General features: G+C 40.2%; 1 protein-coding gene across 8 annotated transcripts in view; it reads right to left on the reverse strand.

The window, feature by feature from the left end:
* Positions 1–8,036: 8,036 nt before the first annotated feature.
* Epb41l3 (erythrocyte membrane protein band 4.1 like 3) overlaps positions 8,037–16,830 on the reverse strand; it is a 227,939-nt gene continuing 219,145 nt past the window's right edge. For 3 of the 8 annotated variants that reach the window (XM_076837135.2, XM_076837136.2, XM_076837137.2), the window contains 6 exons: positions 14,374–14,757; positions 12,617–12,748; positions 11,710–11,808; positions 10,963–11,043; positions 10,572–10,688; positions 8,040–9,355 (listed from right to left, as the gene is read on the reverse strand). In XM_076837135.2, the coding sequence (XP_076693250.1) occupies positions 10,578–10,688; positions 10,963–11,043; positions 11,710–11,808; positions 12,617–12,748; positions 14,374–14,757 (807 nt within the window). In that variant the 3' untranslated portion in view covers positions 8,040–9,355; positions 10,572–10,577. Of the gene's footprint in view, positions 9,356–10,571; positions 10,689–10,962; positions 11,044–11,709; positions 11,809–12,616; positions 12,749–14,373; positions 14,758–15,359; positions 15,483–16,830 lie in introns of all 8 variants that reach the window. The other 5 variants (XM_076837133.2, XM_076837134.2, XM_076837132.2 and 2 more) reach the window with 3 other exon arrangements.

A 16,830-nucleotide genomic window follows, 5' to 3' on the forward strand; every position in this document is an offset into this window, starting at 1 on the left:
AGGGTCAGACAGTATATTTTGGGAGACAGAAGCCCATGCGGAGTGGATTTGGGCAGAGTAGTGGATTTGGGCAGAAGTGGATTTGGGCAGAGAACGTGGATTCCCCCAGAACGTGTTTGTAGACGGCCTGAGTTCGGGAATAAAGAATTGCTGTTTGAATCTACAAGCTGTGTGGAGACTCGTGATTTGTGCCCAGCCAGAGACTGTGGCAGTCTACGTGTAATGTGTGTGTGTATTCAGAAGCCTCCCTATATTCCATTTTCAGATCCTAACAATATTTCCATGGGATAAAGACAATTTCAAAGGACTATTCTGTGAGCATCTTGAATTCCATGAATCTAAAGGATCCTTTGAGTCTCAACCTTCTGTGAGTTCTGAGCATTGCTAATAGCCTTACAAAGAAGGGTCAGGGGAGAGAAAGGATCTCCTTCCTAGATGATTGTTCTCTATGTTATAGTTTAACTAGTATTGCAGAACCCAGAACTCAATATTTGAGGATCCACTAGTCCAATTCCTTCATTTTATAAATTAGCAAACTAAGATTTAGAGAAGCTCTTTGTTCAAGATCACAAATCTAGTCAGTGCTGCTTCTAGCACCAGAATTTGTTTTCTAGTTCAAGTCTCTTTAATCAATTACGTATTTTTTCTCATCAAAGAAAAAGACAAGAGCTTTTAAAATATGCATTTTTGAAATCACACGCAGGGCAGTGGAAAATGAGTGCACAGAGATTAAAGAATAGTAACATACTGAACATTCCTTTGCCTACCACTCTCAGATGGCCCTCCCTGGTCACAGTACTCTCTTCCAGTCTTAAAAGTGACCATAATCCTGATTTTGGGTCAGTTACTTTTTGCTTTTATTGTTTGTTTTTTTTTTTTCACTATGCACATATCTTTCTCTAATCAAATATCATTTGGGCAGGTAGCACCAACCTAGCAGTATAAGGATAGGGGACTTACTGTGGCCACCTGGAAAGGACTTCAAAGTTAGGAAATTTTCATAACTACGGTGATGGATTATTCTGCTTTCTGCAACTACAGCTATTTGGATGATGCTCCATCTTGAAGATCCACTTTCATCTTTTTTCCACCTCTTTCATTTTATTGCTGTACTTTTTAGGAGATTTTCTCAAGTTCCCATTCTACTGAATTTTTCATTCCTGCTATTATGTTTCAGTTTGCAAAAGCTCCTCTTTGTTCTCTGAATGTTTCTTTGTAGCTTTCTGATCTTCAGTTTCAGATGGGGTATAGTCTCTTATCTGAGGCTGTGATTGAGTGTTTTATTTCTTTTTCAATTCCGTGCACTGTCTTATTTTCTCCTCGGAGTTGTCTTTCATGGTAGAGGCTTTTCTTAAGATATATGCTCATGATGAAAAGCAGACTAAAAAGAGAGTTGGAACTAATGAGTATGCGACAGGGCTGGTCAACTCTGATCTCCATAACGGAGACTTTGGGAAAGTGTATTGGGAAGCCGAGTGTATTTTTTTCCATTGTAATAAAATATACTATAACATGTCAGCCATAAAGAAAATGCAATTATGGCATTTGTTGGTAAATGAATATCCAGAACTTAGAACATGCTAAGTGAAATCAGCCAGACCCAGAAAATCAAGGATTTAATATTTTCTCTCATATGTAAGTACTATAGAAAAATATGGGGGGAATACAAGGGGATTAGATATTGTAAAGATAAAGGGAAGATATAATGGAGTAGAAGAAGGAGATCAAGTGGGAGGAGGAGGGATGAGAAAGGGGAGGAAATCTGGAGTGAAATTAACAAAATAACAGTGAATTCCACCTTCATGTCTATATATGAAACACAATAAAAAAATAAATACATAGCTGGGTGCAGTGACACATGCCTGTAATCCCAGAGACTTGGGAGGCTGAGGCCAGAAGATGGTGGGTTCAAAGCCAGCCTCAGCAACTTACAAAGGCCCTAAGCAACTCAGTGAGACCCCGTCTTTAAAAAAAATATAAAAAGAGGGGTGGGGATGTGTCTCAGTGGTTAGTCATCCCTGGGTTCAATCCCCAGTACCAACAAGTAAATAAATAAATAATGAATGAATGAATGAATGAATGAAAGAAAAATGAATGAACGAATGGAAGATTAGTAGACAAAGGAGAATAGGGAGAAAGGAGAAGAGGAAGGAAATGAGGGGACACTGGTAACTAAAATGGAGTAAATAAAATTCCAGACATGCATGATTTTGTTAAAATGAGCCCACCTATTATGTATAACTGTGAGCCTCCCTATTATGTATAACTGTAGTGCTCTAATGAAAAATACTATAAATAAAATTTGCCATTTTTAACCATTTTTAAGTGTGCACTTCAGTGGCATCACATACATTCATGATGTTGTACAACCAGTAACATAATCTATTTCCAAACCCTTTTAATAACTCAGAAGAGACTCAATAGCTATTAAGCAATAATTATCCATTCCCTCCTCCTCTACCTCTGACAACCACCATTCCACCTTCCATCTCTATGAATTCATCTACCTTAGGTACCTCAGATAAGTGGTAGCATATCATACTTTCCCCCTTTGGTGCCAAGCTTATTTCACTTAGCATAATGTTTTCAAGGGTAATCCATGCTATAACATTTATCATAACTTCATTATTTTCATGGGCTGAATAATATTCCATCATTTATATCTGCTATGATTTATCTACTCCTCTGTTGATGGACACTTGGGTTGTTTCCATCATTTGGTTATTGTGCAGATGCCTGTTATGGTTTGGATGTGAGGTGTCCCCCCAAAACTCAAGTGTGAGACAATGCAAGAAGGTTCAGAGGAGAAATGATTGGGTTGTGAGGGTCTTAACCCAATCAGTGATTTAATCCTCTGATAGGGATTAACTGAGTGGTAACTGAAGTGGTAGGGTGTGGCTGGAGGAGGTGGGAATTGGGGTGTGCTTTCGGTGTATATTTGTATACGGTGAGTGGAGTCACCCTCTTTGCTTCTTGATCTCCATGATGTGAGCTGCTTCCCTCTGCCACACACTCCGCCATGATGTTTAGCCTTATCTGGAGCCCTGAGAAATGAAACCAGCCTTCTATGGACTAAGACTTCAAATAAACTTTTCCTCCTTTATAGTTGTTCTGGTCAGATCCTTTAGTCACAGCATCGAAAAAGCTGTGTGGACATTGTTCTACCAGTCATGCTGGTGGAAGGATAGAGTTGACATTGGGGAATGTTGGAGAGAAAAAAAAAAAAAAGCTGGAAGATAGCACAACACACAGTGTCATGTTTAGGAATTTAGAATTGAATTTTAGGGAATGACTGAGGAGGCAATACTGAAGGGTTTTTGGTTGTGCTATGAAGGTGCTTTTTTTGATTGATTAGGAAAGTGAACAGCCTAAAGTTTGAGAGGTGGTGTGTTGATGAATGAGTAGAATTCTGAGACCAGTGAGATAATGCAACAGCCCAGATGAGAGATGATGTTATGGTTTAGTTATGAGGTGTCACCCAAAAGCTCATGTATGAGGCAATGCAAGAAGGGTCTGGGGTGAAATGATCACTTGTGAGAGTTGTAACCTCACTCGTGGATTAATCCACCAATATGGATTAACTGGGTGGTAACTACAGGCAGGTCGGGTGTGGCTGGCAGAAGTAGATCACTGGGGGGGAGACTTTGGGTTTGTTCTCAGTGAGTGCAGCTTGCTCTCTGCTTCCTGGTTGCCCATCTGCCCCAGGGTCGGCCTCACTCAGGCCCTGAGCTATGGAGTTGGCTAACCATGGTCTGAACTTCTAAAACTGTGAGCCAAGCTTTTCCTCCTCTCTGTAATTATTGTTGGGTATTTTGGTCCCAACAACAAAAAGCCAACTAAAACAGATGATGAGGGATTACAGTAGAATAAAAAGAAAGTCAGATGTGAAGGCTCTTTCACACTGTGAAGCAAATAAAGCAGTCAAAAATAACTGCAAGGTTTTAAGCCTGTGTACTAACTCTTTCACCTCCACTATATCCAGTCTGAAGGACTAATGTCTGAGATGTTATGGTAAGACTTCCACTGTCTGCAAATGGTATATCTAGTGAAATTTACAATTCTGACTTCATAGGGAAATGCCAGCTTCTAAGACCCCTTTCAAATATGACCTTTCTGATACGACAACCAGATCAAAACCTGAAGTCAACTGATCTGAGTCTGACCATCACACGGGTAATGATACCATCACTAATCAGGGGGCTAAAACCAATCCATCTCTTCTAAGGACAGATCTTTAGGGAGAGACCATCACTTGTTGGTCTCAATGATAATGGTCATGGAGTTGATGAGGATGTGAAATGGAAAATGGTTCCATTGGAGGATTGAAATAGGAAGTGCTCCATTGGGAATCACTCCTTCAATGGAAACACTTCCTATTTCAGATCTCCCATCGGCTCCCTAACCATTTCTGGGCTTCAGAGAAAATTCAGAAAAAAAAAAAAGTTTCAAATTTATCAGAGCAAAGAAAACTTTATCAGTATATTCATTTGTGCATGCAGATATTGAGCACCACTGTAAAATCCAGGAACTGAGCTTGGAGGTGAGCCACCATCTGTAAGACTCTTGACATACAGAAGAGATCCACTGAAAGAATTGGGAAGATAAATATAAATTACAACGGTGACATATTTTATTAGATAGTGTTGAGAGCATGTAAAAGAGTCAAATGGCAAAATCAGGAAAGGGAACATTTAAACTCAGATCTGAAGTTAAATTGGGGTCAGAGTAGAGTAGTGCCGGGGATGATTCCTGCAGTTAAACAGGACTGAGGCAGGTGAGAGAAGCCGGGGTGAGTGGATACATTGCTGCATATGTAACTAGAAAGCCAGTGGGTAAGAGTTGGCTCATGCATGTCTTCAGACCATGTTTGAAGCATGCAGGCCTTTCTTTATACTAAGAGCAATGGAAAGCCAACACATTTTAAATACAGGAGTGATAGGATTAAATTTTAGATTGTAAGAGATTGAAACTATGATCTAAAGCTTTGTCAGGGTGGGAATGTGCAAGGCACTGGTGGGTAGGCTGTTGGTAGTGCCATTGTTAGGTTTAAGAGTCAGCAAAGAGGGCTGGGGATGTGGCTCAAGCGGTAGTGCGCTCGCCTGGCATGCGTGCGGCCCGGGTTTGATCCTTAGCACCACATACAAACAAAGATGTTGTGTTATTTTTTATAAATATTAAAATTTTCTCTCTCTCTCTCTCTTAAAAAAAAGAGTCAGCAAATAAAAATAATTAACAAGCTGGGGAAATGAGCAAGGGAGATAGTGGTGTGAAAATCTCCCAGGTCTCTAGCTTGTATAACAAGATGCAAAGGACACCCATTTGAATACATTGTTTGTTACTTCTATTTGTTTGTAGACTTGACCTCTTCTCACCAAGTTAGATGTCCTTTAGTGTCCCTGAAATTCCGTCATTATACACAGGTAGGTAGTGTGGGTGCACACACACACATTTAATAATCACACTCATGGGGGAGCTCCAGCCTCTTTATCACCCTTCCTCGAGTTAAGTAGCCATGATAAGAAACTGTCAAAACAAAATGCTGTTTCTGAGAACACAATTTTACATGTACCAATGGCCTGCCACAAAAGTGTTATTTATAAAAAATGGAACAATCTGATTTTACTTCAAGGATAAAATGACTGTTAAGATACAAGGCCACCTCTTTGGCAATCCAAGGCAGACACTTCCCACACTGGTTAACGGAGTGAGGAAGATGAGAAAGCATTTGATGTAAGGTAATATATAATGACTCTGCTTTGTAAGTTAGAAACACTTTTGGATTCATTCAAGATTCTGATGATTTTTTAAAAAATAGCTAGGGTGGGAGCTGATTTAAATAATTGAGCAACAGATGTTCTAGGAAGAAGTTAATAAATGAAATGGATTATAGTAATTGTTTTTCAAAACTGGGCTGAGCAACCCTACAAAGTACACGATCTAACTCTGAGCCCTAAGCGCATGAACTCCGGTGGTCCTATGAAACTTGAAAGAAACAGACTAGGAGGGGATGAGAAATTCTTCCAAGAAAAGTGAAAGGACACGAAATCCCCACATTATTAGCACTTCCCTCATTTCTCTTGCTGTGGCAGTGTGTCCTGGCATTACTGAGGCTCTGTCCATTAATCTCAACCCCGAGGAGTAGGATGCACCCATACAAACTGAGGTCACACACCCAGGCTGAGTTCTGCGGGGTGGAGAGAGGGAGCATTTCACCTGAAGGAAGGTTAGTCATTTAACATAGCAATTCACTTTATGAGAGTCCAGAGAAAATAACATGTAGTTTTTATTAAAGGCTGGGTACCACTATAACTATTGCTTCTATAGATCCTTGTGGCGTTAGCATGAAAGTACAGGTTATCAGTGGGCTGTACCATGGTGGCCTTTAGACAACCATACGTTCTTATTTCCTGGATCTGAATCTTAGAGCAAATCGAAAAGCATGCTTTTCTTTTCAATGAGGCAAACAGTTATCTGAAGTAGAATTTTTAATTTCTTTTGAAGCGTAATATCTGAAGTCCTTTCCAAACCATTGGTAGTTATGGCTAAACAAAATACTCTGAGATTACTTAAGTATTCAGTAAGTGTCATCCAATCTTACTATATTTGTGGATACTGTGGGAAGAAGTCATGACTTTTGTTTTATCAATAGACTATGGCAAAGGAGATGGGAAGCCACTCCTTTGGTTATGTTATACTAGATGATGTCTTGCTAGCAGATACAAGCTGAGTGTTTTATCTTATTGCTAGCTTTCAAGCAGGAAGTTTCCCAAATCCTACAACCACAAGAGAATTCTGCCAATGATGTGAGGAGCTCAGGAGTGTGTCCTTCCCCCAGTTGAGGCCTCGGATGAGACACAGCCCTAGCTGACACTTGATCAGTGTTAGAGAAACCTGAGAACCCATACCCAGACCCCTGATCCATAGAAGCTAGGACTTAGTAGTTTGTTAGTTTGTAGTTTTTTTTCAGCTACAAATTCTGTGGCAATTTGGGATACAATAATAAAATTCAGATATTGATACTAGAAGGGAGATACTACTGTCACAAGTACCTAAATATGTGGGAAAGGCTTTGGTACTGAGCCATGGGTGGAGGTTGGAGAATTTTGAAAAGTGACATACAGAAGGAGAAGAAAGTTGCTAACTTTCTTTGCAATGAGTAATTTTATAAAAACAAAAAGAGGGGCTGGGGATGTGGCTCAAGCGGTAGCGTGCTCGCCTGGCAGGCGTGCGGCCCGGGGTTCGATCCTTAGCACCACATACAAACAAAGATGTTATATCTGCTGAAAACTAAACAATAAATATTAAAAAAAAAATTCTCTCTCTTTAAAAAAAAAAAGAAGGGGAAGTTGAGACTGAGAGAATTTTCTAAAAAAAAAAATAAATAAAAATAAAAATAAAAACAAAAAGAGTACTTATTGCTAAGGATGGGGGCACCTTGGTAACATTGGGTCTGGTTTAAAATAGCTGACATGGGTACAACTTGAAGGGTACAAACAAAGCAGACCCAGTGTAGGCATCCTTTAGATGACACTATTTTCATATAAATGAAGTATTAGTTTTTTTAAAACATATTTTTGATTCATTACAAACACAATTGAAGTGAAACATAAGGACCAGCTAGGAAATTGACTCTAAATAAGGCCAGGTCAAACCTAATAGTATGTTTTTCTTTTTGTTATTTGTTTAAAATCAGAAAGGTAAATGCGTAAGATGGTAGGAAACGTCAATAATACAGACAGGCACTGGGAACAAAATGTCTTCACCCTAGTCCCCACCCCAAGAGGAGTCTGACGCGATGGAGCTGCGGGAACAGGCTGTCCAGGCTTTTGCAGTGCATGCAGTTTGATTTATTCAGCTGTGGAGCTGATGTCTGAAAGAGATGTCCCTTTGGTAGATTAAAAGCACCCAGAAACATACAGCCTCTTTCCTTATGAAAAAAAAAAATTAAAACTTTGAACATGAGCTTCTATGATGTTCTCTTTGAAGTTGTTGCAGGCACCCAGGTATTTATGTAGACATATTTTATTTCCATTTCTAAGGGTCCACACACTGTAGACCATGTACATTTGTGTTTTTTTTTTTAAATCCTGTACAGACAGGATGTCTCTATAGTGTGGATGAATGAGGCCTTTGATGTCATGCAAATGTTAGCTCTGGGCTAAACACACATAATACTGAAATTATTAAACATGGAAAAATTAGAGCTTTCGATGCGTTTGCCATTTTTATTTCACTATGCAGAAACACCATTCACCATGGACTGTGATGCGTGGACAGTGTGGTTGGAGAATATATCTTTTTGAAGGCTATTTATAACTAAACACTCAATAATTTTAATTACAGTGGAAATTCTGTACAGTTTAAGGCTTGGCTCTGAACTAGATTGTAAATATGGACCAGATTTGGAAACAAAACACTTGAAGTCAAAGAAAAAAAAAATCAATGGAAAAATACAAGGAAAAAAAGAAACAAAGAAAGAACACAAAGCAATAGAAGTCCAACAGGTTTTCCTGAAGTGAAATTTCATAATATTGTAAATTAACAAAAACACAGGTTTTCTTCCCCCAAACAATGACAATTTACATATTTGGGTCTTGCTGGAGAACTCTGTGGAGCTTTCCAGATCAAACGCAGACCAAAGTGAACAATATTAACAACAAGAAAGAAATCACATGAATGATATGCTAAAATCAGTACTACCTTTTAACAAATTAAGTGAGATACACAAAGCAAGATTGTAAGCATTAAATATTTCCAGAGGGTCAGAGAGTCATTACTGTGTATGGATGATAATAATAAAAACAGAGGAAACAAGTACAAGATTCAAGTTGTTTACTGAATAAACTCGGTTATTGGCACATCTAATCTGAGATCAGTCCGACACACTGGACCTAGACAGCTTCTAGCATTTTAGGGTAATCTTCATTTATCTGTAAACAAAAGATTTGTCACCTAGGAAATTGCAGTTTTGTTGAGACTTTAATAATAATAAACTATGAAAGGTATGGATTGTTTTTTTTGTGTGTGTTACATGAGATCACGGTTTATATTGTTGGTTATGGAACGTGCAGGTAGAGCTGGAAACTGAGACGTTTTTGTGAAAATTAAAAATGCTGCTCTTTTGTAATTTTATCGTTGCTTCATGCAATATCAGTTTAGTGATGCTGATTCGGATTGCTTTATTATGGGAAGATCTCTCTGCCAGTGTCTTTATTAATAGTCAAGGTCAATTCTTCTGGATTGGAATTTTCCACGGACAGATACAAGTCAGTTGGGTTAGAAGAGGGAACTCCATATAGGCTCTGGTTTTCCTAATGGTTTGCATGACTGGATTCATGTGCAAGCTAAATTATTCCTGTAGAAAAGAGATTCGATTAGTTATCCATCAGAAAACACCCGAGAAGTTTGCTCAGATCAAGGTCACAGAAAAGTACCTTGGATGTTAAAATTCTTCTTCTTCTTTTTTTTTTTTTTTTGACAAGATACTATAACACTCCATCCCAAGCCACTATGCTTTCTCTTCAATAATGACAACATACCAAGTGGCTAAAACTTACTGAAGGAAATCTTTTTTTTTTTTTTCCTTTACATTCTATCTTCCCAATATATTATTACTTTGAATATAGTAAGTGATTTTTGATATTTCTGTGTTAAGAGATGCTGCTTGTCCATCTAAATGTTTCTTAAATTGAGGTTACAAAGCTTATGAAGGCTCTTCAATTTTTATCCCATTAAGCACAGGTGCAAATAGCTCACTGTTGCATTCAGCATTCAGAGCCCTCTGAGGGATGCTCACGGGCCCACGAGTTCTTGCACAGCAGGTCAGTATGTATGGCAAGTCTGTGCACACACACAGGAGACTGTTGGTCTGCTCATGATGCTGGCCATACGGCAGCTAGCAAGGCATGCACTTTCTAAAGGAAAACAGGCTGCATTTTTGCTTTCTCCTGAGACAAGAGTATACTAAGGGGGAAAGTCATCCCACATAAACAGGAAATGTACTGACACCCAAAAAGAAAGTGTCCAGGTTCTGAATTAACAAATCGAAATCAAACAATGAACCAACCAACCAAACAAACAAAAAAACCCCCAAAGCATGAGTAGGCATAGTCAAAGAGCAAGCTACCAAGAAACAAGGTCATCAAAAGGAGAAAGGGGTATATTTAATTTCCCTGGTAGCTGGAACACACAAACGGCATCTCTCTGAACAAAAATTGCTTTAGTTCTGAGTACACAGGAAGTGAAATCGAATTTGACATTTCAAATTTGGATAATATAAAGAGTGCAGGGCCTGGGTTTAAAGGGAATAGTGGTGAGACCACTCAAGCAGACTCTGCTCTCCCTTTCTCCTCTAACTGGCAGTAGCTGCAAAACATACCCAAGTATGGAACTTCCAATTCTTAGACAATCTGGCACCTGCAGACCAATTCTTCACCCTCTTGGTAACCAGCCCCCGAAATACCAGTGAGAGGAGAAAATAGGAAGAGGAGGATCAGGCAAAGGAGGAGGGGGAAGTGCCCCATGCCACATGCCAGCCTAGGCAAGCCTAGAGAATGAGCATCACCTCTTACCTCTGGTCAATCCTCTCCATCTTCTGGTGTGATCTCTGTCTCTTTATGGACCACTACTTTGGTCACTGACATGTCAGGGTGCTGCTCTTTGGCCTCTTTAATTGCCTGAGCCAGAGCCTATCCCCAGGAAATCACAGAAGGGCAAAAACAGAAAGGAGTCGGACATGCATGATCACTAGCAAAGTGTAGACTTACGAGCTAATTCTACATCCACAATTTACAAATGAGGTACAATGATTACAAAAGGAATCAAAAATCATATACAGGAAAGCTAATTCAGAAAGATTTTTAGAGTACATGCTGAACTAGAAGAATAACATTGGAAACTGAAGGGCAAACATGTTTGTCTTTGTGTCTCTGCTATGGGATTTACCATCTCACATAACACTACCTGGTCATGGTCAATGTCCGCATCTCCTGTGATGACTATTCGCTTCTCAATTCTCGTCTCTGAAATGCCTCCTTTCACAGTCTGAATGAAACAAAGAGAAGCTTCATGAATCAGCTTACTGGCAGGAATGATCCCCATTCCACAGAGGGAATGGCAGAAAATGGTGAGAGTTTTAGCTAATATCACCAACTGAGATAGAATTTTCCAGCAGTTATTTAACATGTTTAATTTCAGAAGTGAGGATCAAGTGCAGTCCTTTGGGTTTGGCTAGCTAGTTTTTCTTGAAGACCCACCCATGCTCAGAACTGGAATGAATGTTAGGCACAGGACACCATAAAGAATATTCCTGCTGGGTGCAGGGGATGCATGCCTGTAATCCCAGTGACTCGGGGAGCCAAGACAGGAGGATGGTGGGTTCAAAGCCAGCCTCAGCAATAGTGAGGTTCTAAGTGACTCAGCAAGACCCTCTCTGTCTCTAAATAAAATACAAAATAGGGCTGGGGATATGGCTCAGTGGTTGAGTGTCTCTGAGTTCAAGCCCTAGTACCTGCACCTCTAGCCTCCCCCACTAAAAAAGGAAAGAATATTCCATCATATGGAGCCAAGTGCATCACAAACCTAAAAATTGGAGACTCTCCCTCTGCAGCTATCCTGGGCATCCTGACAGTCAATTAACTATCAACTAACCTGTCAGAAGTTCTGCATGATCACCATCCCCTAGCTCTCAAGGTCTGCGCTCTCACTTACTTTGGTGATGTGCGTGGTGGTGGTGGTACTGGTGGTTTCTGATGTGATTGTCTGTGCGCTCATCAGCACGCCTGGCTCCAGATCAGCCCCAGGATCCACCTGAAGCAAGGGCAGGAACAGACACCACCTTCAGGTGTTTACATTTCCTCTTTGGGAGTTAGCTATGTTATTTAAAGCATTAAAATGACTGAAGTATAGTCAGCCCTCTGAATCTATGTGTTTCTTATCTGAGGATTCAACCAAGGACGGCAAGTATTCAGTAAAAAACTGCAGCTGTACTGAACACAAACTGACTTTTCTTCCTTGTCAGTATTCCCTAAATAACACAGCACAACTCTTTACAGGGCATTTATACCATACTAGGTATTTTATGGCATCTAGAAATGAGTTAAAGTGCATGAGATATGTGAATATGTTTTATGAATAAATGTTATGGCATTTTATATAAGCAAATTGAGCATCTGCAGATTTTAGTGTCCATGAGGGTCCCCCCCAACAGATGGAGAGGGATGACCTTCTCTCACAATCACTGTGCAGAACCTGGGAGCTGAACACAGCTAGAGCTAACAGGCATTAAAAACAAAACAAAACAAAAAAAAAACCCGGGACTTTGAAATGTATGCAGTGGATGATTAAGTGCATATTTCCCCTTATCTGTAGTGACAAAACTGAGTTTCTGAGCCGCCTTCTCCATTTCAAGATCTATGAAGACCTGGTGAAGTCACTTGCTACTTTATGATCAGTAATAAAATGACAATTATTGCATTTCTCTCTGTAGAGATGGTCTGGCTGCAGGATTCTCTAGGTCTCATGAATTAAATATTACGTAGCTATACTTAAGTGCACTCAGCCCTAAGAGGAGGAAAATGTAAATTGCCAGGGATCTGGCCTTCAGAGACTGTCTTACCTGTGATGATTCATATGTGATGGTTTTTGTTTCTGTGTGAACTACTGGCACTTCCTTGGTAGAAACTTCTAGCTTTACTCCTCCTGTGGGAACACTGCCATAACTGATGGTTTCCATCTTCACAGTTGATGACTGTGCCAACAGGAAGTGAAGAGATGGCTATTACAGTTTGTACCAACACACCTTTTTTTTTTTTTTCCTCTCTCCTCTTTGGTACTTCAGTACTTGATAAAAGCACAGGTTAACATGAAATCAATGTTCACACATTACATGGGGATAAACCGAAGAATAAGCCACACAACAGACAAGTGTCAAATCATCTCCCAAAACCCCATAGCATTTTTCATATGGAACGTTTGAGGTGAAGAAAAGATTTTGAAGGAATTTTTAAAAAGTTTTCATGTTCTCTCTCTTCAATCTTTTAAACTCATCTTAATAGAGTAAAACCCGTAAATATGCCTTTAAATTAATCACTGTTAAAAAGAAGGAACAAAGCATTAAGACATCAACTCTCCAAATACTTTGGGAATCTTCCTAAAAGTGGATAAAGAATAAACTACACTGATATTTCACCTTATTCCTCAGAATGGCAATAATCAAGAATATAAGTAACAATAAATGTTGGCGAGGATGTAGGGGAAAAGGTATACTCATACATTACTGGTGGGACTGCAAATAGATGGAAAGCAGTATGGAGATTCCTCAGAAAACTTGGAATGGAACCACCACTTGACCCAGTCATCCCACTCCTTGGTATATACCCAAAGGACTTAAAATCAACATATTACAGTGATGTAGCCACATTAATGTTTATAGCAGCTCAATTCATAATAGTTAAGCTATGGAACCAAGCTAGGTGCCCTTCATCAGATGAATGGATAAAAAATATGTATATATATATATATATGTGTATATGTAATAATGCTATGCATTATTAACAACCAATATATATACATAATGGAATATTATTCAGTCATAAGAATGACTTTATGACCTTTTTTGGTAAACGGGAGGAACTGGAGACTATCATGCTAAGTGAAATAAGCTAATCTCAAAAAAACCAAAGGCTAAATTTTCTTTCTGATATGCAGATGCTGACTCACAATAGGTCTGTGGGGAGGAGGGAAGATTTGCTGGATTGGACAGCAGAGGGTGGGGTAGGGGCAGGGGAAGGGAGAAGGGATGGGAATGGGAAGACAGTAGAATGAATTGGACATAACTTTACTATATTCATATATGAATACGTGACCAGTGTAACTCTACATCATATACAACCAAAATAATGGGAAGTTATATTCCATGTACATATGATATGTCAAAATACATTCTACTGTCATGTATAAAAAGAAAAATACAAAAAAAAAAAAAAAAAAGAACTAAGTTTTGACACTTGGAGACTGAAAAGGCGTAGTCTTTGGTCCTTCTGGATAAGTACACTACTCAGGAATAAGTCTACCAGAATTTCTAATATCCTGGCTCACGATGCTCTCTCCAGATTGGCTGCCAATTAGACTTTCAATGACAGAAACCACTTCCTGGAGCGATGCATTATTAACAACCAATAGATATGTCTGTAAATGACCCCAAAGCTGAAAACCAGCATGAAGGCCCCTAATTGCCATATGCAAAGGAAACAGGATAAACAAACCACATGGGAAAGGCAGGAGATTGAACTTAGCTCCATCTCTATGCTGATCAAAATTTCAGGGCACCACATTATCAGTTTAGTGTTCAGAGTAACGATAGCTACTAGTTACCTCAAAATGAGGCTTTTGTTCTGAAGTTTCAGAAACCTGGGTGGCTGCACCCTGCTCCTCTTCTCGCTCCTGGGAAGCACGGGCTGTTTCTTCTTGCTCAGATCCAGCCTTAGCAGACTCTTCCTGTCTTTCCTCTTTGGACCCCTCCGTCACAGCAGAGCCTTCCTTCTCTTTCACACTGACTGCTTCAGTAGGTATGGGCTGTGCTGCAGCATCTGCATCTTCCCCAGCTGCGTAAGAAGCATCCCCACTCGCGTGCACGTTCATCACACGCCTCTCCTCCACCAACACAGTTTCCTGCACCACCTTCTCAGTGCTGAGTGGCTGGGGGTGTGGGGTGGTTTCTGTCTCTGTTTCACTGGACTCGATCTTGGTTTCCACTTTCTGTATGGGAAAACAGTGTGGCATCAGAGTGATTTTCCTTAAGTCAAAGGTCAAGAAACAAAAATAAAAGTTAAAAAAAAAAAGAAAGAAAAATGAAAGCCGCCACTCACTACAATGATTAAAGCCAGCATCAGGTGCTTATAATCAGAAACACTGATAGAAATTATATATTAGCTTCCATTCCTCCCACAAGAAGCTTTGCTGCATGCCTCCTGCTAAACATACACACTGGAGCCTATGCTGCTACTCCACAGCATCCACAAAAGAAAACAGAATAAAATATGCAAGTGAAAAACAATGAACGGAAGCATCATAGCACATTTGCATTGGTTCTGGCTGTTTTTCTCAGACCCAATAGATGAGATAAAATGCTTCTAAAAATTAAATGCTATTACAATTTCTCAATGTGATTGCCTCTGGAATATGTGAGGTGTATTCTTGAAATGGAACTAAAGGCATATGACCAAGCAGGCACAAAGGACAATCACGGAAGACACCTTGGAATGTTGAATGCAAAACACGAACACAAAACCCGCCCCCAAAGGCACAGAGCAAGGCAGATGAGAACATTCAGAAACCCCAGGATGGAAGCAAATGGCCACCTGCACCCAGCTTTGAGAAGTAGAAGTAACCCCTCCTATGAACTCTGTTGGTTTTCGCGCAGACTCTAATAAACTGAAGATTTCAGAGCCATCCATGAGCTTTTCACCAGAAGTCTGCTTAGTCTGAGAGGATAAAGAAATGGACAGAGTCAAGCACAAGAGACAGACACATACTTAGCCACATACACATTCACAGCTTGTTAGACAAAATTGTAGGCAGAGGAAAAAAAAGAACGGAGAAATGAAAGAATCCAAGATACGGACTGTGGAAACAGAAAAGAATGGGAAATAAAATAGCAAAGTGGGGTGACCATGAGCTGTTGTTTGGTAAAGCAGAGAGTTATTAGGAACAGGGTAGTGCTGATTTAAGCAGATCTTTTTTTTTTTTTTTTTTTTTTTTTCTCCTTCATTGCAAGCCACAGCAGTGCTATCAAATCTTGGGAACGGGCAGCTGGAAATAAAACAGAAAAGTGTTTTAATGCTGACTTTGGACTGCAGTATTGACTCAACCATGAAAAAAAAAAAAATCATAAAGCTGGGTTGGCTGCTCTCAACATAAAGCCAAGCAGCAAGAGAAACGGAAAGGTTTGGGGTAGAAGGGTACTGCTTCAAATAACATCATGCTGGAATCTTAAACTGCAACCGAATGAGAGCTGCTGGTTACCACCACTCGGGACGCGGACGACTCGGTGACATAATGAGCAGTAGCAACAGTAAAGGCCGGTTCCTGGGAATATCTCCACTCGGACAGGCTCTTCCTTCGGGGACCAAAGAGTCCCACTTTTAAGACCTCACTATCTGGTACTTGCTCTGTTATGCTGTACCGGGCACTTTCTGGGCGAGGGTGGACGGCCACACCCTCCCCTGGCTTTGCAGCCTTCTGGAGGTCATCCTCCTCAGGACTCTGCCGACGAGACTCGGCTTCCTTGATGGGAGCCAGGGATTCTGACAATTTCCGCTTTGTCGTCTGGACCTCCGGTCCTCGCCTGGACTTGTCATCGGCCAGGGACTCCAGGACCTCGTATTCTGTCAGGATGGAAACAGCCTTCCCTGACTCTGACACGCCTCTCTCCATTTTCTGAAGGGACTCTAGCAGGGAGGGCTGCGCTCCTCTCTCCCCGTCTTTGGTTTTCCCAGTCATAGTAACGATTCTTCCAGAGACAGTGTCGTAGGATTTTCCTAGAGTGTATATTTTCTGTTTGTTTTCTTCTTTCAGTTGCAATTCTCGGGCCAAATCATCGAAGCTCTGCATTTCAACAGTGCTAGATTTCAGAATGTCCGCTGGGATGTCACCGGTTCTACTGCTCACCGTCACCACCTTGTAAGTCACAATCTTTTTCGAATCACCACCAACTACCTCAGTGGGTATTTTGTCTACAATAACCCAATCCTCTGTGCCCTATATTTAAAATATAAAAGCTAAATTAGAAATTCTGATGATATCTCATTTCTAAAATAAGAACCCTTTAAG

This window comes from Callospermophilus lateralis, chromosome 17, assembly GCF_048772815.1.
Source record: "Callospermophilus lateralis isolate mCalLat2 chromosome 17, mCalLat2.hap1, whole genome shotgun sequence".
NCBI classification, from domain to species: domain Eukaryota; kingdom Metazoa; phylum Chordata; class Mammalia; order Rodentia; family Sciuridae; genus Callospermophilus; species Callospermophilus lateralis.